General features: G+C 41.0%; 1 protein-coding gene across 2 annotated transcripts in view; it reads left to right on the top strand.

Annotated features, from left to right (window-relative positions):
• Gxylt1 (glucoside xylosyltransferase 1) overlaps positions 1–24,875 on the top strand; it is a 62,952-nt gene that overhangs the window by 1,659 nt on the left and 36,418 nt on the right. The window contains exon 2 of one of the 2 annotated variants that reach the window (XM_045152078.1): positions 7,261–7,269. The exons of the other annotated variant lie outside the window; for it this stretch is intronic. Within the exon in view, the coding sequence (XP_045008013.1) occupies positions 7,261–7,269 (9 nt within the window). The remainder of the gene's footprint in view (positions 1–7,260; positions 7,270–24,875) is intronic. 2 annotated transcript variants of the gene reach the window in all.

Raw genomic sequence — 24,875 nt, 5'->3', positions numbered from 1 at the left:
ATTAGTGTTATGAGCACTGAAATGAAGTAGCTTGTATGAGAAGAATTAGCTTATGTACATTACTTAGTATGTTACCTGGTACAATAAAATTATAGCTAATATCATGATTAATAATTTGAATTTTAAGCAGTTTTCTTTAGTTTTGACTTTGGGGGAAAATTCTGTTCCTTGGACCCTAGTCAGAACCTACTAAATTGGAATAGTTGGCAGTGGGGTCCAGAAATCTGTATTTTAGCTATCCACAGTTATAAAACCGAACATGAGGAACCATTGGTTCAATTGAAAGGATTTTGACTTTTTTTTGCATTTTTCCTCTTAACTTTTTAAAAAAAATATTTTATTTTTATTTGTTATTTGGGAGAGAATGTGAATGGGCATGCAGCCACTGTAAACGAACTCCAGATGCATGTACCACCTTGTGCAGCTGGTTTACAGGGGCCCTGGGGAATCAAAATGAGGTACTTTGGCTTTGCATGCAAGCACCTTGACTGCTAAGCCATCTCTCTAGCCCTTGTCTTAACTTTTCTGAAGCTGGTTTTTGGACAGAGGAATCCGGACAGTGAAGAAACCTTAATTACTGAAGGCTGCATACTCCCTGCTTTGTTAATGCAGATAGTCCTTGTATTCAGCCTTCACACTGAGTAGCACAGTGTCTTTGACTTCACACATTTGTAAAATAGCAATAAGGCAAGAGACACACATAAAAAGGATACAAATTGGAAAGGAAGAAATCAAGTTATCATTATTTGCAGATGACATGATTCTATATATAAAGGACCCTAAAGACTACTAGCAAGCTGTTAGAGCTGATCAAAACCTACAGCAATGTAGCAGGATACAAAATAAATACACAGAAATCAGTAGCCTTCATATATGCTAACAACAAACACACAGAGGATGAAATCAGAGAATCACTCCCATTCACAATTGCATCAAAAAAAAATAAAGTACCTTGGAATAAACCTAACCAAGGAAGTAAAGAATCTCTACAATGAGAACTTTAAAACACTCAAGCGAGAAATTGCAGAAGACACTACAAAGTGGAGAAACATCCCTTGTTCCTGGATTGGAAGAATCAATATTGTGAAAATGGCAATCTTACTTAAAGCAATCTACACATTTAATGCAATCCCTATTAAAATTCCAAAGGCTTTCTTCATTGAAGTAGAAAGATTCAAATGGGGGGGATTATAGTAGAAAGTTTTTTATACACAACAAAGATTTTTTAAAATCAATGAAAAAATAATCTGGAAACAAAAATTTTAAAGCCCATAGTTATACACACTTACAAAATAGAAATCACAATGTGCAGAAGACATGACATGGATAATAACATCTAACAATCTAAAATAAGATCACTAGGGCTAGAGAGATGGCTTAGTTGTTAAGGTGCTTGCCTCTGAAGCCTAAGGACCCAGGTTCAATCCCCCAGAACCCATGTGTAGCAGACAGCATCAGGTTTACTGAGATGAACTTCCAGACCAGGCAGTTATGGAAGGATGGGATTTATTGAAGCTTACAGATCCAGGGGAAGTTCCATAATGGCAGAAGTTGTTGGCCCCCTCTTTTAAGAACAGGGAGGGAGGGAGGGAAGGAGACACAGTGACCAAAAGCCAAAGCCACATAGCACACTTCCAGGAACTCCAGGTGGAACTAAGCACTTTGCATATCTTTAGATTGGAATTGCAAACCCACCACCACACCTTAAGCTCCGCCCAGTGACACCTCCTCCAGCCAGGTGGCTGCAGATCCAAACTATAAACTAATGAAACATTGAATGTATTCGGGTCATCTATTCAAACTACACCACGTTAGCCAAATGCACAAGGTGGCACATGCATCTGGGTTCATTTCCAGCGGCGAGAGGCCCTAGTGTGTCCATTCTATCTGCCTCTTCCTCCATGTGTCTTTCTCCTCTCCCTCTCTCAAGTAAATAAATAAAATATTCAAGTAAGATCTCTAAATCTAAAGTACACTTTTTCTGGTAAGTCTAATTAGTAGCCTCCTCCCAAAAGCACCTGAATTTCTAGCATTTATTAAATACTATGGGTCAGGTTTGTGCTAAGTACTTATTGCAGTCTGTTTTTGTTCCCTAAATTCTTATGTCAAAACCTGATCTCCAAGCTGGAGATGGCTCAGGGATTAAGTGCAGTTCCTTCCAAGCATGTGAGCCTGAAACCACAAAGTTCAAATCTCCACAACAGCTGGGTGGGGCCACACACATCTGTAACCCTAATCCTGTGGAGAGCAGCCACAGAACCAGTGGGGCTTTCAAATGGAAACCTCCAGAATGTGTAAGATTCTGTAACAAGGAAAAGCAAGCAAAGAATGATGGAGGGGGGGAACCAGATGTTCTGCTCTGGCTAGTATAGGCAAGTGCATGGGGTGCTACACCAGCACATACACACATGCAAACACCACATATACCACACACACCCCTAAAAAAAGATCCTGATGGCTCATGATATGATGTTATGAAGGGTCTTGGGTTAAATGATTAGGCCATGAGGCCAGTGTCCCATGAATGAAAATGAGACCCATGCCCTTATAAGAGGCCTTACGTTTGTCTGGCCACTTGCACAAGATGGTATCATCTACCAATCAGAAAATAGGTCCTTATCAGACACACACCAAACATGCTAGGAACCTGATCGATCCCAGTTTTCCATCCTCCAAACACTGATGTTTCTGTTGCTTATAAATTTCCCAGTTAGTAGATTTTGTTATAGCAGCCAAAAAAAAAAAAGAAATTTTTACAAATGTGGGGTTATTGTTATGGCTAAGACTTCCAAAACTATATTAAATGAAAGTGGGGACAGTGGACACCCTTGTCTTGTTCCTGATTTTAGTGGAAAAGCTTCCAGTTTTTCCCCATTTAGTAATATGTTGGCTGTAGACTTGTCATAAATAGTCTTTATTATATTGAGATATGTTCCTTCTATTCCCAGTCTCTGTAAGACTTTTATCATGAAGGGATGTTGGATTTTGTCAAATTCTCTGCGTCTAATGAGATGATCATGTGATTTTTGTCCTTCAACCCGTTTATGTAATGTATTACATTTATAGATTTGCGTATGTTGAACCATCCCTGCATCTCTGGGATACAGCCTACTTGGTCAGGGTGAATGATCTTTTTGATATACTCTTGTATTCTGTTTGCCAATATTTTGTTGAGAATTTTTGCATCTGTGTTCATGAGGGAGATGAGATTGGTCTGTAATTTTCTTTTTTTGTTCTATCTTTGCCTGGTTTTGGTATCAGGGTGATGCTGGCCTCATAGAAGGAGTTTGGTAGAATTCCTTCTTTTTCTATTTCCTGGAAAAGCTTAAGAAGCTATGGTGTTAGCTCTTCCTTAAAAGTCTGGTAAAATTCAGCAGTAAATCCGTCCGGGCCTGGGCTTTTTTTAGTTGGGAGATTATTGATAACTGTTCACATCTCCATGTTTGTGATAGGTCTATTTAAGTGATTAATCTCATTTTGATTTAATTTAGGTAGGTCATATAGATCAAGGAAATCATCCATTTCTTTCAGATTTTCATACTTTGTGGAGTATATGCTTTTATAGTATGTCCCTATGATTTTTTGAATTTCTCTGGAATCTGTTGTGATGTTACCATGTTCATCTCTGATTTTATTAATTTGTGTCTCTTCTCTCTTTCTTTTGGTCAGATTTGCTAAGGGTTTATCAATCTTGTTTATCCTTTCAAAGAACCAACTCTTTGTTTCATTAATTCTTTGGATTGTTCTTTTTGTTTCTATTTCCTTAATTTCTGCCCTAATCTTTATTATTTCTTCCCGTCTACTGATTTTTGGTTTGCCTTGTTCTTCTTTTTCCAAGGCTTTAAGGTGAAGCATTAGGTCGTTTACTTGCGACCTTTCTAATTTCTTAATATAGGCACTCAAGGCTATAAATTTACCTCTTAGAACTGCCTTCATTGTGTCCCAGAGATTTTGGTATGTTGTGTTCTCATTATCATTTGACTCTATAAATTTTTTGATTTCCTTTTTGATTTCTTCATTGACCCATTCATCATTTAGTAGTGTATTGTTTAGTTTCCATGATTTTGTGTATGCTCCATAGCCTTTCTTGCTACTGATTTGTAGTTTAATTCCATTGTGGTCAGATAGAATGCAAGGAATTATTTCAGTTTTCCTGAATTTGTTAAGATTTACTTTGTGTCCTAATATATGGTCTATTTTAGAGAATGTTCCATGTGCTGCTGAAAAGAATGTATATTCTGCAGCCTTTGGATGAAATGTCCTGTATATATCTGTTAAGTCCATTCCTTCTATGACCTCATTTAGTCCAGATGCCTCTCTGTTTAGTTTTTCCTGGGATGACCTGTCAATTGATGAGAGTGGGGTGTTAAAGTCACCCACCACCACTGTTTTTGGTGTTATCTGTGACCTTAGTTCTAATAGTGTTTGTTTGACGAATTTGAGAGCCTCCATATGTTAGGTGCATATATGTTTAGGATTGTAATGTCCTCCTGTTGGAGTGTGCCCTTAATCAATATAAAGTGACCTTCCTTATCTTTCTTGACTAACGTTGGACTAAAGTCTACCCTGTCGGATATTAGGATAGCAACCCCTGCTTGTTTTCTAGGCCCATTTGCTTGAAACACCGTCTTCCAACCTTTCACCCTATGGTACTGTCTATCCTTTGTAGAAAGGTGAGTTTCTTGGAGACAACAAATTGTAGGATCCTGCTTTTTAACCCAGTCTGCAAATCTATGTCTTTTCGTTGGGGCATTGAGGCCGTTGATATTAAGAGATATTATTGAAAGGTGTGTATTTATGTTTGCCATTTTCTTTTGTGTGTGTGTGTTTCTGGTTCTACCTGCGCTCTCTTCTGTTAATTAGTATTTGAGTATTGCTTGTTTTTTCTAGGTTCCGTATATGTGTGCTTTTCCTTTTCTTCAGCATGGAGGATTCTATAAAGTATTTTCTGTAGAGCTGTTTTTGTCTTCAAATATTCCTTTAACCTGCTTTTGTCATGGAATGTCTTTATTTCTCCATCTATTTGAATGGATAACTTTGCAGGATAAAGTAACCTTGGTTGACAGTTGTTATCTTTCAGAACTTGGAATATATCACTCCAAGCCCTTCTGGCTGTAAAAGTTTGTGTTGAATAATCTGCTGTAATCCTGATGGGCTTGCTTTTGTAGGTAACTTGATTTTTCTCTCTAACTGCTTTCAATGTTTTTTCTTTGGTGTGTGTGTTTGGAAGTTTGATTATAATATGGCGAGGAGAGGTTCTTTCTGGGTTTTGTCTGGCTGGGGTTCTAAAGGCTTCCTGTATCTGCATTGGCACCTCTTTCCCAATTTGGGGGAAATTTTCTTCTATGATTTTGTTGAAGACGCCTACTATGCCTCTGGAGTGGAATTCTTCTCCTTCTACTATGCCCTGAATTCTTATATTGGATCTTTTCATAGTGTCCCGAATATCTTGAAATTCCTACTCATACTTTTCTATAAGTTTGTCTTTCTCTTTGTTGGCCTGTATTAGATCTGCCACCTGGTCTTCTAGCTTAGATATTCTGTCCTCTCCCTCATCCATCCTACTGGTGAGATTTTCTACAGAGTTTTTTATTTTATTAACTGTGTTCTTCATTGCTAGTAATTCTGACTGGTATTTCTTTATTATTTCTATTTCCTTATTTATGTCTTGTATTGCCTTCTTTATTTCATGAAATTGGTGTCCTGCATCTTCTTTGATTCCTTTGATTTCCTCTTTGATTTCTTCTTTGATTGTTTTGATGTGTTCTTTGACCTCTTTGAACATATTTATAATCATTCTTTTGAACTCTTTCTCAGGCATTTCCTCTAACTCTTTCTCACTGGAGGACATTTCTGATGCATTAATACTTTTAGGTGGATTTATATTGTCTTGCTTTTTAGTGTTTCTTGTGTTATAATGTATATATTTTTGCATCTTGGATTAAGTTAATGCTTGGATTTTCTAGCTAGCTGTGTATTCTTAGCTGTATCAATTGATTTGATGTAATATATTTTCAGGGTAGGACCTTAAGGTGTAAGGTGTGGCTCTTAAGACTCTCAGAGTATCTACAAAGATGTTCTTAGGGGTTGAGTTTCCCTGCTATGGGAGTATTCAAGTAGGCTGAGTGGAATAAAATACAGGTAGGTTCTAAAATTTAACTAAACACTGTACACATTCAATCAAAAACAGCCCCGAGTATGTATGCAAGAGTAGTTATTATAACGACCAGATCCTCTATCAACAAGGAGGTTAAGATTTCTGGTCTGTTGAGGGATCCAAGTCAGCTTGCGACCAAGTGAGACCCTTCCCTGGTGCAATCCCAGTTACCTTGGATGATTTTGGTCTCAGTCAAGTTGCTGCCTGGGTCGTCGGGCTGCTGTTCTGATTTCTGGAGCTGGGCACTTGCTTTTCCTGTGGGGCCAACCGAGCCTGGCAAGTGTGGCCCTGCAGATCAGCTCCCCTGCTGCTGGAACTGCTGCTGCTCAAGCTGCCCCTGCTGGGACTGTAGCCACTGCTGCTGAAGGTGTTGCTGCTGGACCCACTGCTGCTGCTGCCTCTGCTGCTGCTGTCGCTGCCACTGCTGGAGCCACCACTGACTGCTGCTGAAGCTGCTGCTGCTGTGTCCACTGCCACTGCTCCCCCTGAAGCTGCTGCTGCCGAGTCTGCCGCTGCTGCCACTCCTGGGTCTGCTGCTGCTGGGGCCGCTGATGTTGCTGTGGAACTCTGCTCCTGCTTGGGTCTCGCTGTCAGCCCAAGTTGGGGTGGCTTGGTCCCGGGTCGCTGCTCTGTTCACCGGAGCTGGGCTCAGGCGGTGTTGGAGGGGATGGAGCCGCAGCTGCTCTGGTTCTCTCGCTGCCCCAAGCGTTCTTCTACCTCGCGGTCTGCTCCTCTGCTGCTCGCTGCCGCTCTCCCCTCACGTTTCCCGAGTTGCGGAGAGCGCAGTGTGAGGGAAGCTCCCGCACCTGGCTTTTCCTGCGGCTCGAGCCGAGCCTGGCGGCTTTCTGGTGCGCTGCGGCCGCGGTGGTTGGCCGAGCTGCCAGAGACGCTTTTCCCACCTGTGCAGGCTCTGGATGCTCTGGAACTCTTCTACTTCTCCGCTGCCGCTTCAATTTCCTATACACCTCACTTTTTAGTAAAAGTGTGCATTTTGCTGAGTTTTTTTGGTCTTTTTACCCCCTAGGCTGTTTTGGTGTGGTACCTACGCCGCCATCTTAACCGGAAGTCCCCATTTGAGTCTTAATGCTGATTTATTTTTATAGGGGAGGAAGGTGTATCATTATTTTGTTATTGAAATGTGCAGATAATTATTTCACTGTCTTTTTTTTTATACAATTGCCCTTTTCTCACTTTTAGTATTCATAAAGTTAGGGGTTTAAGCGAAAGAAGTGAAGATATGAGTCAGAGCTAGAAATGAAGTGGTCTCCAGACCTTGTAGTTGCAAGTGAACTGACAAGGCAAATTGTGAACCATGGTGAATGAGCTGCATTGTATGGGATGATCTCCTTTAACATGCCTGTACTTATTCTTGTGTCTACTGAATAGTCACAGTGCTGCTGACTTGGGCTTGAAGTCTTGTTACTTTGTAACCTTGGACTCTGTTTGAGACATTTTTAACTGGATGTGACTGAATTTATCCTTGACTCTACAAGTTGTACACAAATTTTACCAAAGTATCATGTCTATCATGAAATAAATAACCTAGCTTTTGAGTTTAATTTGAAAGTATGAAAGACCCTGTTTTTGAGTTTAAATAAACTTGTTTTAGAAGCTGGGAGTGTAAGTGCTCAACCATACCTGGCTTTATGTATGTTTTATAAATTCAGAGCTTGGAAGTGCCTTGTTTTTCCCTGTGTAACTTGAGCTGGTCTTGAATTTCCAATTTTCCTGCCTCAGCTCCCAAGTACTAGGATCACAGGTATGCACTATCGTACTTGGTTTGAAATGTCTCAGTTTTTAAACATTTCCAAGTACTAAAAGCTTTTTTGATATATAGTTTGCTCTTAAAAATAACTATTTTGGGGCTAGAGGAATGGCTTAGCAGTTAAAGCCTTCGCCTGCAAAGCCAAAGGACCCAGGTTCCATTCCCTAGGACCCAGGTTAGCCAGATGCTTAAGGGGGCATATGTGTCTGGAATTCATTTGCAGTGGCTTGAGGCCCTACAGCTCCCATTCTGATTCTCTTTCTCTTTCTCTCCCCTCCCCCATCTCTCTCTTTCTCCTTCTTTCTCTGTCAAATAAATAAAGAAAAATAAAATATTTAAAAAATAACCATTTTGAAATAAATACAGATTCATGGGAAGTTGCAGAGATATGCATGTATCTTTAATCCATTTTTTCCAATATTAGCATTTTTTTTTTTTATTTGAGTCTTTGAGGTAGAGTCTCTAGGTCAAGCTGACCTGGTATTCACTATATAGTCTCAGGGTGGCCTCTAACACATGGCCATCCTCCTACCTCTGCCTCCCAAGTGCTGGGATTAAAGGCATGTGCCACCAAGCCTAGCCCAATGCTAACATCTTAAGTAATCACTTTAATGTCTTCATATCCATATCTATATGTGTCCATATAATACAGATTATAGCCCTAAAGTTGACATTGTACAGTTCACAGACAGTGCTCTCGAGAGAATAGAGAAAGTGAAAATTATAAAGGGTATCTGTTGGCTTAGTTTACAGGACACCGGCTGACAGTCCAACAGTGGCTGTCTGCAGTTGTGAGCATCAAGAAACTCAGTGCTCTTTTCACAGGGCCAGATGCCTCAGCAGTCCCAGTCTGGCAGTGAAGGCCTGTTAGATTCCTGGAGAGTCACAGGTCGTCAGTTCATGTTGCAAGGCTGATGAAACTCGGTTCAAATATCTGCAAAGGATGGTTGAAACAGGATATAGGCACACACAAGTAAGTGACGAGGACAGCCTGGTAAAAAGCACACACTGGCCAGCAGCATAGGAAGCTAGGTGAAAGGCACTCAGAAGGGACTTTCTCCTTCCCTTATCCTTCCTGGAAATGTGCCCATAGACCTGCTCAAGAAGTCTCTTTGTTGATTACTTCATCTGATCAAGTTGACAAGAGAACTTAACCATCACAGATCCATGTTTTACATAGTCCTTAGTGCACATGTGTGTACATATGTGGGCTTGTGAATTTTTCTCACATATATAACTTTGTAATTACAGTAACCATTGGGATGCAGATCTGTCCCATCATCTGGGTCTCTTGTGCTCTCCTTAGCCTCTTGCTTATAGACAGCCACCAGAACTAAATGCAAGACATCTTAGGAGACTTAACAGTGAGCCACAATAGAGATGCTTCTGTTGGATCCACTATATAAACATGCACCTATGGACTTCTCTGGTCACTGAAGACAGCCACTTCACTGTGGGTTCCAGGATTCTTGCTCTGGCAGCTGACCTTGGTCCTCCCCCTCATCCCCCAAGACATCCAGGAGTGGGTGACTGCCTGACAAGAGGAACACTCCCAGGAGAAAGTTGAACAGCTTTCTCCATTTATTGTCAGTGAAATGGGTTTATAAGCATCTGAGGGTAGGGGAAGGTTCCTAAGGGAATTGGACAAACTGATTTCATTTCTGATGCCTAATTAGCATATGGGGACATTCATTCCAGCATATAGGCTATGGGGGGAGGTCAGGTGATCTAGAGTCTCAGGGGGATGGGCTGTGTGAAGGCTGATAAGGAGTTTCCTAGGCAACTGGCCAAAGGTCACAGGGCTATGGGTAGAGCCTAAGTTCCGGTGTGCTGGGCTTGGAGAGGCTGTGGCTTCCTGTAGCCTGGGGGTCCTTAGCCCTGCCTGGAAGCTCATGCCCCTCCCCTGAAGGCAACAGCCTGTGCCTGGCAGTGGCAGACACTTCACTTGTTTTTTTGTGTTGTGATTATTTAGTAAAGTTATGGCTTTGAATGGTGAAGGCCTGGTCACCATTTTGAGCAGTTATAAGCTGGATAACTACTTTTCCAGTAGTTTTGAAGTTCATTTGGGAGATTGTAGCCTGTTGTAGTTTCCATTGCTGGGATAAAACACCTGACCAAAAGCAGCTGATAGGAGGAAAGTTTTTTTATTTTGGCTTACAGTCTCAAGGGGAAGCTGCATGATGGTAGGGGAAAACATGGCATGAACAGAGGCTGGACATCACCTCTGCTGCAACCTGTAGAAAGCAACAGCAAAAGAGTGTGTTGTGCATTGGAAAGGAGGAGTTTGCTATAACATTCCAAAGCCCATCCCCAACCATACAACTCCTCCAGCACTACTTCACCTCCCAAATTGCCATCAGCTAGGAACCAAGTGTTCTTTTGGTTTTTTAAACACTTATTTATTTTCAAGCAGAGAGCTAGAAGAGAGAGAGAGAGTGACTTCAGCCATAGCAAATGAACTCCAGGCTCCATTGTCCACATTGGCTTCAAACTCAAGAGTCCTCTTACCGTAGCCTCTTAAGCTGGTATTACGGGAATGTGCCACTACCTAACCTAAAAAGATTCTCAAAAGTGTGAAAATGGATATTTGTTGTGAAGAAACTAAAATAATTTTACCTTTTGCCAGGAGTATCTCAGTGCTATAAATTTTTTTTATTGACAACTTATATAATTGTAAACAATATCCCATGGTAATTCCCTCCCTTACCCCACTTTCCACTTAGAAACTCCACTCTCCCATCATATCCCCTTCCCCTCTCAATCAGTCTCTTTTATTTTGATATCATGATCTTTTCCTCCTGTTGTTGTGCCAAGACCCCTGACTAGGAGCCAAGTCGTCGTTGTCCCCCCTCCCTTCACCCAGAGAACTGGCACAGAAGCCAAGACACTCGAATGCAAAAGCAACAGGTTTCTTTATTGCAAGCCTAGGCCTGGGCTCCGTCCCCACAGTCCGGCACAGCGGTAGTGAGGGAGAGAGCCCCTTTCTTTTGGGGGAAGGGGTTCATATAGGAATTCTAACAAAGAAGTAGGGGATAGATACATGATTGGTTGATTTAAACAGTTCTGAGTGGCTTGGGGTTTCAGTGGGCAAAGTTGGGGGCAGGAGCTAGGGGCACTCCAGGCAGATGAAGTCATCTCCATTCATTGTCCTTGAAGTGGAGATTCCTCAGTTTCTTATCTAAGCAGGTGGTCGGAGGGCCCGCCTGCTTCCCCCCCCCCCCCCAGTGGAGTGTTTCTGCAATGTCCTTGAAGTGGAGATTCCTCAGAAACGTTAGGGGGAAAGGCAGCAATTAAGCAAGCAAAGTTTACAGAAGCAAAAGGTCAGCACATTGACCGGCTAGTTCTCTATCTAAGTCAGGCTTGGGCCTTTTTTTAAAAAAAAAAAATGGTTATATTTGGTTTCACACTGTTATGATGTTCTTGTGTAGGTAGTACCAGGTACTGTGAGGTCATGGATATCCAGGCCATTTTGTGTCTGGAGGAGCACGTTGTAAGGAGTCACACCCTTCCTTTGTCTCTTACATTCTTTCTGCCACCTCTTCTGCAATGGACTCTGAGCCTTGGAAGGTGTGATAGAGATATTTCAGTGCTGACCACTTCTTTGTCACTTCTTCCCAGCAGCATGGTGTCTTCAGAGTCATCCCCAGGTCACTGCCATCTGAAAAGAGAAGGTTTGCTAACCAAAAGTGAGAGTTGCATTAATACATGAGTATGAACATTAAGAGAAGTTCTTACTGGGAAGTTTGGTGAACATAGTGTATGCATTTAGCCAGACAACAGCAGACATTACACACCTAGGGCTCATGACTACCCTTGTTTGTAGGCTGTCAGTATCAGGGATGTATTACCTCCCAGGGAGTAGGCCTCCAGTCAAATTAGAGGGCTGATGGTTTCCCTCATAACAGACATGACACTATTGCACCCATTGGCTCCTTTGGCCTGGCTGGCCAAATTTAAGGCTTGCAGTGTCCACTGTTGAGTATCTCCACTGGTGATTTCCCTCTCTCCTATAGAGCTGCATGCAGTGTAGCTTTTTCCAGCTTTCTGTCAGCTGATCTACATGGAAGAGGTTTTCAGCTCAGCTCCAACAGGATTTCTCAGTGGCCTTGCAGCCCAAGCCCAAGTATATGGAGTCTTCAGCAATAGGGTCTTGCCATCTATTCCTGGTGGGAAACCAAGGGCCTCGGCAATGGCCTATAATGTTTTGGGGGTATCAGTGACCTCCCTGGCCAGCTCACTGGAAGGTACCCCATCCCCAGCACTGAAACTTTTCTAGACACAATCTATGGCTTCTGAGTGTTCATTGTCCAAAACGTAGGTTTCTATATGACTTATTTCTATCCTTTTAGGTTTTGATTAGTCCTCCCTCTACCTTTCCTTTACTCAATCTCTTCCCTTGACCTCACGTAGGCCTTTTCACCCCCATTAATCTGTTCTTCTACTTACATATATACAATACCATCCTAGCAAGTCTCCCCTCCCGCCCTTTCTATTCCTGGCCTCTGCTACAGAGTTTTATTTCTACTCACATAAAAGTCCAATCATTTGGAGCTAGGATCCACATATGAGAGAGAACATGTGACATTTGGCTTTCTGGGGCTGAGTTACCCCACTAAGTATAATACTGTGGTGGTTTGATTCATGTGTCCTCCAAAATTCAGGTGTTCTGAATGTTAGGATCCCAGCTGATGGAGATTGGGAATTAACACCCTTGAAGGCAGTTTATTGTTGGGGGCAGGCTTATGGGTGTCACAGCCAGTTTCCCCATGCCAGCATTTATTGCACAGTCCTGTTCCTGTTGGCCAGGGACCCTCTGTTCATGCCATCAATTGCTGTGCCATCATGGAGTTCTCCTTTGAGCCTGTAAACCAAAATAAACCCTTTTCCCCCAAAGCTGCTCTTGGGTGATTTCTACCACCAATGCGAATATGACTGCACCAGTAAAGTGGTACTGAGGAGTGGGATGGCTGCTAGTCACCTGACTGTGTGGCTTGGCCTTTTGGAGCTGATTTTCAAGAGAAATGTGGGAGGATTTGAAACCTTGGCCTAAGAGATGTCTTGCAGTGTTATAAGTACAGCTTGATGGATTATTCTGGTCAGATTCGAAAGACCTGAATGCTGTAAGAACTATGGACTGAGGTTTGGCTTATACGAAGTTTGGCTTATATGAGGGTGAGAAAGCTTTGCTCGGACTGGGCTATCAGTTTGTGTGAGGCTTGCTGTTACGTCCTGAGAAATTGTGCAGGTTTGCTTTGAATAGAAATGAACTGATGTGAGTAGAAAGATATGCACAGGACAAAAAAAAAAAAAAAACCAAAAACAAAAAACCTGTGGGGGGGCTGGAGAGATGGCTTAGCGGTTAAGTGCTTGCCTGTGAAGCCTAAGGACCCCAGTTCGAGGCTCGATTCTCCAGGACCCACATTAGCCAGATGCACAAGGAGGCACATGCGTCTGGAATTCATTTGCAGTGGCTGGAGGCCCTGGCGTGCCCATTCTCTCTCTCTCTCCTTCTTTCTCTGTCACTTTCAAATAAATAAATAAACATAAACAAAAAAAATTTAAAAAAAAAAAAACACCTGTGGGTAAATTGCTGCCCATTCAGCTGCAAATGAGAGATTACAACCTTTGAGATTGGGCCAGCTGACCTGCACTGGGACAACAGGAAGAATGTAGACTCTTTTGAAGGGGCCTGAGTGCTCAAGGAGTGTCCTGTTCTTCAAACTCTGTTATATTCCCCCTGGATTAACAAATTGGCACCCTACCTGGTATTGTGGGCTATATAAGAAATGCAGGAAAGAGAGGGTCATTGAATTTGCAATACGGTCTTGTGTTTTGGAAATGGTCATGGGCAGTGTGAAACAGGTTTGCTGGTTGCCTGCATGGAGACCCCATGGGGCCATGAGTATGAACCTGGGACTGCAGTGGATACCTAGTGGAGATGCTTGGACCATGAGATGGCTGCTAAGGAAAGTTGCTGACCCCAATGAAGTTTTCCAGGACTGTGAGTAGCCTAGCTGGAGGGGCGGAATTGGAATGCCAGAGACTTGTTGCTGGTTAGAATTACCGCACCTGGAGATTTGTCACTGGCTTGAGTTGTTGGACTTGAAGCTACAGAGTTTGATATATTCCCTGGTGGTTTTAAATCTTGTATTGGTCGAGTATTTCTTTGCTATGCCATCTTCAGCAATGTGAATGTTTATTCTGTGCCATTATGGGTTTTTTGAGCATTCTTTGGTATTATGGCTCAGAGGATGTCTGAACATCATTGGGATTGATAAAAACTATGTAGACTTTTAAAGTTGGATGAATGCATTGCATTTTACATCATGTATGATTATCAGTTTGTGGGGGCCAGGGGCAGAATGTGGTGCTTTGAGTCAGGTGTTCCCCATAAACTTAGGTATTCTGAATGCTAGGTTTCCAGTTGATGGAGATTTGGGAGTTAACACATCCTGGAGGCAGGCTATGGGTGTTATAGCCAGTTTTCCCATGCCAGTGTTTGACACTCTCCTGCTCCTGATGTCTACCTGATGTTGGCCATGGGTTGATGTCCATCCTCTGCTCATGCCATTGTTTTCCCTGCCACCATGGAGCTCCCCTTCAAGCCTATAAGCCAAAATAAACCTTTCCCCCCCCCCAAAGTTGCTTTTGGTTAGGAGATTTCTACCAGCAAGATGAACCTGACTGCAACCAATACTTTTCAGATTCATCGATTTTCCTGCAAATTTCATTTCTTCATTTTTCTTTACCACTGAGTAGAATTCCATTGTGTAAATGTGCCACATCTTTATTATCCACTCATCAGTTTAGGGACATCTGGGCTGGTTCCTTCTCCTAGCTATTGTGAATACAGTGGCAATAAACATGGTTGGGCAAGTTTCTCTAAGATAGCGAGAAGAGTCCTTAGGATATATGCCTAGGGTTGGTATAGCTGGATCATATGATAAATTGATTTTTAGATGTTTCAGGAACCTCCACACTCATTTCCACAATGGCTGGCCCAGATTGCATTCCCACCAACAGTGTAGAAGTGTTCCTCTTTTTCCACATTCTCACTAGCTTTATGGTCATTTGTTTTCATGATGGTGGCCAATCTGACAGGAGAGATGAAATCTCAACATAGTTTTAATCTGCATTTCCCTGATGACTAGGGATATAGAACATTTTTAGATGTTTATATGCCATCTGTGTTTCTTTTGAGAACTCTCTATTTACTTCCATAGCCCATTTTTTAATTGGGTTGTTTCATTTCTTATTACTTAAATTTTTGAGTTCTTTGTATATTTTAGGTATTAATACTCTCTCAGACATATAGCTGGCAAAGATTTTCTCCCATTCTGTAGGTTGCTTCTTTGCTATATTCACAGTGTCCTTTGTAATTTCATGAAGTCCCTGTGGTTGATCTGTGGTTTTATTTCCTGAGCAACGGGGATTATATTCAGAAAGTCTTTGCCAAGAACAGTATGTTGAAGGGTTTCCCCTACTTTTTCCTCAAGCAGTTTCAGAGTTTCAGGTCTGATGTTAAGGTCTTTGATCCATTTGGATTTAATTCTTGTGCATGGGGAGAGAGAAGAATCTAGCTTCGTTCTTCTACAGATACATATCCAGCTTTCCCAGCACCATTTGCTGGAGGCTGTCTTTTCTCTAGTTAATATTTTTGTCTCAGATCAGGTGGCTATAGCTACCCGAACTTACATCTGGGTCCTCTATTTTGTTCCATTGATCTACATGTCTGTTTTTGTGCCAGTATCATGCTGTTTTTGTTATGTCTCTGTAATATAGTTTAAAATTAGGTATAGTGATACCACCATGCTTACTTTTGCATCTATGTTCATGAGGGAGATTGGTGTGTAATTTTCATTTTTTCTTCTATCTTTGTCTGGTTTTGGTATCAGGGTGATGCTGGCATTGTAGAAGGAGTTTGGTAGGATTCCTTCCTTTTCTATTTTATAGAAAAGCTTAAGAAGCATTGGTGTTAGTTCTCCCATGAAGGTCTGATAAGTTGAATTCATCTGGGCCTGGATTTTTTTCAGTTGGGAGATTTCTTTTTCTTTTTATAACTACTTGGATCTCCATACTTGTTATAGGTCTATTTAAGCAGTTAATCTAATCTTGGTTTAATTTTAGTAGGTCATATAAATCAAGGAAATTATCCATTTATTTCAGATTTTCAAACTTAGTGGACTGTATGTTCTTACAGTATGTTCCTATGATTTTTTGAATTTCTTTGGTATCTGTTGTGATCATGCCTTTTTCATCTCTAATTTTATTAATTTGTGTCTCTTCTCTCATTCTTTTTTTTTTTTTTTTTTTTGGTTTTTCGAGGTAGGGTCTCACTCTGGTCCAGGCTGACCTGGAATTAACTCTGTAGTCTCAGGGTGGCCTTGAACTCACAGCGATTCTCCTACCTCTGACTCCCGAGTGCTGGGATTAAAGGCGTGCGCCACCACGCCCGGCTTCTCTCATTCTTTTAAGTAGATTTGCTAAAGGTTTATCAATCTTGTTTATCCTTTCAAAGAACCATTTCTTTGTTTAATTGAGTCTTTGGATTTTTTTTTTTTAGTTTCTATTTCATTAATTTCTGCCATAGTCTTTATTATTTCTTCCCATCTACTTATTTTCGGTTTGCCTTGTTCTTGTTTTTCTAAGGTCTCAAGGTGAAGCATTAAGTTGTTTACTTGTGAACTATCTAATTTCTTAATACAGGCACTTAAAGCGATAAATTTTCCTCTTAGAACTGCCTTCATAGATTCCCAAAGGTTTTGGTAAGTTGTGTTCTCATTATCATTTAACTTTATGAATTTTTTTATTTCCTTCTTGATTTCTTCATTGACCCATTTATCATTTAGTAGTATACTGTTTAGTTTCCATGATTTTGTGTATACTCTATAACTTTTCTTACTGTTGATTTGTAGTTTGATTCCAATGTGGTTGGATAGAATGCAAGGAATTATTTTATTTTTCCTGTATTTACTAAGATTTGCTTTGTGTTCTAATATATGGTCTGTTTTAGAGAATGCTCCATGTGCTGCTGAAAAGCATGTGTATTCTGTAGCATTTGGATGAAATGTCCTGTATATATGTGTGAGGTCCATTTGTTCTATGACCTCATTTAATACAGATGCCTCTCTGTTTGTTTATTTGTTTTTGCTGGGATGACCTGTCAATTGATGTGCGTGGACTTTTAAAGTCATTTACTACAATTGTGTTTGGTGTTATCTGTGACTTTAGTTCTAATAGCGTTTGTTTGATGTAGTTGGGATCCCCCATGTTAGGTGCATATATGTTTAGGATTGTAATGTCCTCCTGTTGGAGTGTTCCTTTAATCAATATAAAGGACCTTCCTTATCTTTCCTAGCTAATGTTGATCTGAAGTCTATCTATCCTGTCAGAAACTAGGATAGCGACCCCTGCTTGTTTTCTAGTTCCATTTGCTTGAAACACCATTTTCCAACCTTTCACCATAAGATAATGTCCATCCTTTGTAGAAAGGTGAGTTTCTTAGAGGCAACAAATTGAAGGATCTTGCATTTTAACCCAGTCTGCAAACCTGAGTCTTTTGGTTGGGGCATTTGAGGCCATTGATATTGAGTTCTTATTGAAAGTATGTATTCATTTTGCCATTTTTCTTGTTTTGTAGTGTTTCTGGTTTTACCTTTGCTTTCTTGTATTAACTAGTATTTGAGTATGGTTTGATTTTTCCAAGTTCCTTATATGTATGCTTTTCTTTGTCTTCAGCATGGAGGATCCTTTCATGTATTTTCTGTAGAGCTGGTTTTGTCTTCAGATATTCCTTTAGCCTGCTTTTGTTGTGGAATGCCCTTAATTCTCCAACTTATTTGAATGGATAGCTTTGCAGGATAAAGTAATGTTGGTTAACAGTTATCTTTCAGAACTTAGAATACATCATTCTTAGCCCTTCTGGCTTTTAAAGTTTGTGTTGAGTAATCTGCTGTGATCCTGATGGGCTTGCCTTTGTATGTGACTTGGTTTTCCTCGCTAACTGCTTTGCATATATTTTCTTTGGTTTGTATGTTTGGTAGTTATAATACGACGAAGAGAGGTTCTTTCCAGGTTTTTCTGTTTGGTGTTCTAAAGGCTTCTTCTATCTGCATTGGCACCTCTTTCCCAATTTGGGGGAAGTTTTCTTCTGTGATTTTGTTGAAAACACCTACTATACCTTTGGAGTGAAATTCTTCTCCTTTTACTATATCCTGAATTCTTATGTTTGATCTTTTCATACTGTCCCGAATACCTTGAAATTCCCATTCATACTTTCCTGTTAGTTTGTCTTTTTCTTTGTTGGACTGTATTAGATCTGCCACCTGGTCTTCTAGTTTAGATATTCTGTTCTCTTCTTCGTCCATTCGACTTGTGAGATCTTCTACAGAATTTTTTATTTCACTGTGTTCTTCATTGTTAATATTTCTGACTGGTTTGTCTTTGTTATTTCTATTTCCTTATTTATGTCTTGTATTGACCTCCTTATTAAATTGGTTTCCTGTGTCTTCTTTGATTCCTTTGATTTCCTTAAACATATTTATAATCATTCTTTTGAAATCTTTTTCAGGCATTTTCTCTAAGTCATTCTCACTGGAGGTCATTTCTGATGCATTAATACTGTTTTTTTTTGTATAATAATGTAGAGAAATTTGCATCTTGGATTAATTTAATGCTTGGGTTCTTTTAGTTATCTGCAGTATTCTTAGATGTATAAATCAATCTGATGTTATATATCTTCAGGGTAGGAGCTTAAGGTGCTAGGTGGTGTGTCTCTTAAGACTCTCAGAGTAACCACAAAAGTGACCCTAGGTGTTGGGTTTGCCTGCTATAAGAAGATTCAAGTAGGCTGAGTGGAACAAAATGCAGGCCGATTCTAAAATTTAGTAGTGTACATACACATTCAGTGAAAAACAGCACAGAGTATTTATGCAAGAGTAGGTATTATGACAACCAGATCCTCTAACAAAGTCACAGTCCTGAAGGATGTGTGTTGCCTCACACCTTTAATTCTGTCAACTGGGAGGCTAAGATTTCTGATCTGTACAGGGTTCCAAGTCAGCTTGTGACCCAGTGAGACCCTTCCCCAACAAATGACAGAAGAGGAAACAAAGGCACTATAAATTAGGAAGCAACAAATGACAAGTCCAAAATATAGTTTATTTAGGAATGGCAAGTCCAACCATCCATTAGATTTAACATATAATTTACCCTGACAAGGAAGTTGCAATTAGCACTTCCAATTCAAGCCTATATACCAGGCTTATTTGGCATGTACTGACCTGGTGTACCCCAGTTATCTTTTGGGATGGCTTTGGTCTCAATTATGCTGTGCACCTATTTGGGTCCTTCTTTGCTGCCCTGTAGGCTCAGGTAGGCTGGCTGGGTTTCTGGGCCACTGCCCTGATCGCCTGCATCAGATGTTGTGTAGGTGAGCTCCCTTCCCCAGGTCTCTGGGGCTTGCTGGTGCTTTTGCTGGTGGTGGGGGAGGAGAGGCCGTTATGGTGGATGAAGTTCTTCTGCTGGTCCTTGCTATCCTCTTGCTCATGATCCACTCTGGCAATCCCTGTGATCCTCCTTTCATGTTTCTTGAGTTTGGGAGGAGACTGTGAGTGGACTAAAGCAATGCTACAATTATGTTGATCTGTGGAACTAATTCACCATCTACTCCTTAGCTAGGCTCTCAGGCCTATTCCCAACTTCATATGCACTTCATTTGCAATTTCATTCCATCCTTTACTTGAGGGTCCTTAAAGGCCTGTCTCTTTGTGTCAACTAGCCCTTCGTTCTCCATTTGCACAGACTTTATTCACAATTATTCATCACACACTCTTAACTATATAAAAATTATACAGCCTTACTCATTTCCATATGACTTCCCTGTCTTTAAAGGAAATCTATTCCCAACCTCATTCATTCACTTTGACTTTATGCAAGTGACTTGTTTCAGCCAGTCATATAATGCTGGGAATTGAACCAAGGGCCTTAGGCACGGTAAGCAAGTACTCTCACTTATACCCCAGATCTGAAAGTAACGGTTCAGTGAAGTTCAGTCTAACTTCTCCTCATCTACATGATGCAATCTAGGCTTCTTTAGTCTGGATTTCAGAATGAGAAGATGCTCATATAACATGTACAAGGGAAAAAGAGATGTTTGTTGTTAGCTTAGAAACCAGTTATTCAATTTTAAAGTGTAAGTTGAATGGTGTTTAGTATACTCAGAGTCAGGCAGTCATGACTCACAATCCCACTCCTAAAGGAAGTACTCAAGAACATGTAAAACACTTATGCTTACAGCAAACACATACATGGCTAATTGCAGTGGTGCACAATTATAATCCTAGCACTTGGTAAAGGCAGAGGATCAGGAGCTTGAGATCATCCTTGACTACACAGCAAATCCAAGACTAGCCCTAAGCTATATGAGACCCTGTCACAAAAAAAGGAAAATGTACATTAATGTTTAAAGCACCACTATTTATAATAGTCAAGCAGTGGAAAACTACTCAAATGTGAATGGATACAATGCATGATATTTATTCAAAGGAAAAATACTTATCTGTAAAAGGGAATAAGTATAGTAACACATGCTGCAGTGTTTTTAAGAATGAACCTTGAAAATACTAAGTGAAAGAAGTCAAATTCAAAAGGCCTCAGTTTGTGTAATTTGTTTTTGCAAATGTCTAGATTATACAAATCTAGAAGAAAGAAAGTAGATTTGTGGTAGCCTAGAGCTGCAAGACTGAGAAGTGGTATGAGGGGTTACTGCTGAAAAACGACACACGATTTTTGTCAGACCTCTGACTAGCTCCACGGAGGAGTAGTGCAAACACGTGTGAACAGGAGGAGTCAGGTTTTGGTTAGGTGAATACCATGCTGGAGAACACACATTATATAGAATGGATTTATATGAAATAGAAGAACATGTTAACAAGTAGAATACGTATGTGAACAAATGGCTTCAACTTGAGATTTTCCTGGAGAAAGAAAGTTGTGGAAGTAGGAAAGCAAGTGATGAACCATGTGGTCTGTCTCTTGAGGGGAGCTTGGTTACTTAGAAGCCTGTGATTGATTATCAGCTATTGTAAACAGCTGTTATGGGACATAGACGATTGGCAGGAGACAGGTCTTGGAATTGAGGGTGGCATTTTCGGGTGGTAATGAGAATTTGCTATATTTTTTATGTTTATTTATTTATGTATTTGAGAGAGATTGCTATTTTAAGTGAAAGGAGGAAGTCCAAATTATTGGAGTTGAATTTTGGAACCTGATATTTGGGTGGATCTCCTGCAAGGCAGTGTCCAAGATGACATTTTATAATTCCCTTCTTTATGTATAATCCATGTCCATTTTACTTCTTGATGTGTTAGAGTGTTTGGCCCATATCAAATGAGTGGGCAGAGGAAGGTGAAACTTGATATTGAGAGGGGACTGTGACCCAGATGGCAGCCTCCTCTGACTGGAAAAGGACCTTGTTTGTTGTTAGATCAGCGTGGTGCAGCAAGTGGCCTTTCACATGACTGGCAGTTGGTGCTGGCTTTTGGCTTAGAGCAGCTTGGGTTGCTGACCTAAATCCTCTCAAATGACTTCTCCATGCGCCTTGAATTTCTTACCAACATGGAAATAGGCCAAAGGGTGTTCCAAGAAATAGGACTTAGAAGTTACCATGCTTTTAAGGTTAAGCCACTATATCCTATCCCTATGAGTGAAAGCAAGGAGAACCCACCCAGAGTTTGGATCAGGCAAGATAAAATCTGCCTCTTGTTAGAAGTGCCATTCTATTGTGTGGCCGCCCTTAGTCCACCATGCTTTGAAAATGTGTTTTGACACTAGACTAATGTATTGCTTAGTGTATTGCTCTTGAATTTTTTAATGTGCATGTATGCGTGGTGTGTGAGTGAGAATGTGTGGGCATACGGGCATGCCGGGGTCTCTTGCCACTGTGAATGAGTGCCAATTGCTCATGTACTTTTTTTTTTTTAATGTGGGGTCTACGGGTTGAACTTAGAGGTACTTAGGCTTGAACATCAAGTGCTTTATCCTCTGAGCCATCTCCCCAGCCACCTGTACTACTTTTTTTGTGTCTGGCTTTATACGTGTGACCCAGGAATTGAACTGGGACTGGCGAGCTTGGTAAGCAAGGACGTTTGACCATTGATCCATCTCCCCAGCTTTGGTGTTCTTGAATTTTATTTTCAAGTCTATGGCCTCTCCTTATACCGGATTATTGCAGTGAGGCTTAACAGTAATGCCGAGTTGCACTGTAGACGCCACCTGTGGACAGTCTGAGGCGGGTGTCCTTGCTTTCATGGGGTTTGCTTGATGCACATGAAGTAAGCAGCTTCATCAGCTGCCACATGTTAGTAATGAGTATGAACTTTCCCTAGTCAAACACTTGTGGGCAGGTATCTAAAAATTGTAGGGAACAAAGATTGTCAGTGATGGGTGATTTGCTAGGCATTTAAATTTCCTAAATTGGTCTGGGGAGCTGGCTCAGTGGATAAAGTGCTTGCTGTGCACATATGAGGACCTGAATTCACATCCCAAGTACCATGTGTTGTAGTCAGCTCCATGCTGCTGGGATGAACTTCCAAATCACATAGTTTATGGGAGGAAGGGATTTATTCAGAGGAAGTTTCATGCGTGGTGGAAGAAGGTGGCCTCCTTTCACAATCTAGGCAGAGAGACATAACCATACCACAGTAATAGCAAAACCAACAGCTAAATAGCAGGGATCTTAGGCAGAGCTCCAGTACTCTTCACACCTTTAGGCTGGACCCCAGGATCTGCCCACAGTGACACCTCTTTTGGCCAGGTGGCTGGAGGTCTAAGTATATGCTTTAATAAAACTCCCAAGTCTATTGGGGAATACACAAACTACCACACCATGTAAAAGCCAGGTATGATGGTGTATACCTGTAATCCCAGTGCTGAGGTGGCAGAGACAGTAGATTCAATCCCTATGGTCTGGTGCCTGGCTAATCTAGCCAAATCCCTGAGTTTGAAGTTTAGTAAGAGACCTTGTCTCATAAAAATGAGGTGGAAAGCAACTGAGGAAGGCACCCAGTATCAATTTCTGACCTCCACAGTCATGTACACTACCACATATGCACAAAGTAGATTTGTCACAGTCGTGCTTATTGACCCATGTATTGATGAAAACATTTGCAAATACAGATTTTAGGAATCTATATAAATTGTTACAATAGATAAACAGAATTAAAGTTTCATGAATGATTTTTTGGGAAACGTGTGCTGGGGATCAAGCCAAGGGCCTTGTCCATGTTTGGCAAGTGACAATCGGTTCCAGTTGAGCAAGTAGCAACTCTTTTGATAAGCAGTTTCAAGCTGACTGTTGTATTAATTTATTTTGGTTTTTTTTGAAGCAAGGCCCAGGCTGGCCTTGAACTCATGGCAATCTTCCTACATTAGCTTCCCAAGTGCTGGGATTAAAGATGTGTACCACCACGCCTGACCTTTTTGGTCTGTTTATTGTTTGTTTGGGGATTTTTAAATTTATTTTTGATATATGGTCTTGCTCTGTAGTCCAAACTGGCCTGGAATTGGAGTTCTTCCTATCTCAACCTCTGGAGTGCTAGCATTACAGGATTGTGTCACCACGGTAGGTTCCTAGTTGACTTTTGCTGTCTCTTTACACATACTGTTCGCTTTCAAGTCTGACCTTAAAAGATATCTGTGTCATTTGTTACACGTTTAGCTAATGTGGCCTCTTGGCCTGCTCCATCTTTTATTTTCCTAAACTTATTGACAGTACTCATGTATGTACATAATATACTCTGATGATAATCCTCTCCTGTTAGCCTTCTCTTGTCTTCCCTTCCCTGTCCTCCTTCTAATTAATGATTGTCTGCTTTCTAGCTAGTCCTTGTTCTACTTTGATGTCTCTCCCCACCTTCTCCACCATCATGATGAATGTTGATGGTCCAATATTGTGCAGGAAATGACAGTCATTGTAAGGTTATTAATGTGACTGCCATGTCATGTCTGGAAAACACTGCTCCATGGCACTCCTCCCCATCCTCCAGTTCTTACATTGTTTCTCTTCCCACTTCTGCAGTGTTCTCTGAGCCTTGAAAGGGGCGATATATATGTCTCATTTATTGCTAACCACCCCATAGACTGTAGTAGGTAATACTAACTTCAAAAACAAGCGTCTCTAACTGGAGCTGAGAGTGACAGCAGCATTATATGGATGTAAACATTAAGCATTTAGAGAGCAATTTGACAGCCATTTGGCCAAACAGTAGTAGTAGCTTCCTTTCTAGGGCTTGTGACTTCCCCACCTATAGGCTATTGGCTAGGTTTTCAGTACCAGGCAGAAATTCCCTCCTTTGAAGTAGGCATCAAATCCAATCATTGGCTTGTTGATTCTTGATTAATTGGGCATGGCTGGGATAGGATCCTAGATCTGTTTCTAATAAGTGACCTTAGGACCAGGCAGATTTGGAAAACAACACATAAATGATTTGTTTTATATTAAAGTAAATGTTAAGACAGTGAATGGTGGTGTTAGAGACACCAGATTTTACAAAATAATTTTTCTGGTGTAAGTGTTTATGGTGTGTGCGCGCATGTGTGTGGTATGTGCATGTGTGTGTATTGTGTGTGTTTGTGGCGTGTATGTATGTTTGTGGTCTGGGTTGTGTGTGTATGTGTGTGTGTGCAGACAAGTGCCCCGTGTATGCCTGTGGTAGCTAGAGGTGGATGTCATTTGTGCTGCTCGATTGCTTTTTTGTTTCATTTCTTTGAGACAAAGTTTCTTACTGGAGCTGAGCTGTCATGCTTTAGTCAGAGTGGCTAACCAGTGAGCTTCTGTAATTCTCCTATCTCTGCCTCTATCAGGCCTGGGGTTATAGGAGTATATGATCATGCTCAGCTTTTTATGTGGGTGCTGGGAATCAAACTCAGGTCCTCATGCTTATGCAGCAAGAA

This window comes from Jaculus jaculus, chromosome 6 (assembly GCF_020740685.1).
Source record: "Jaculus jaculus isolate mJacJac1 chromosome 6, mJacJac1.mat.Y.cur, whole genome shotgun sequence".
NCBI lineage: Eukaryota > Metazoa > Chordata > Mammalia > Rodentia > Dipodidae > Jaculus > Jaculus jaculus.
Note: the sequence above shows the minus strand (reverse complement) of the source record. Positions and strands in the feature narration are given on the sequence as shown.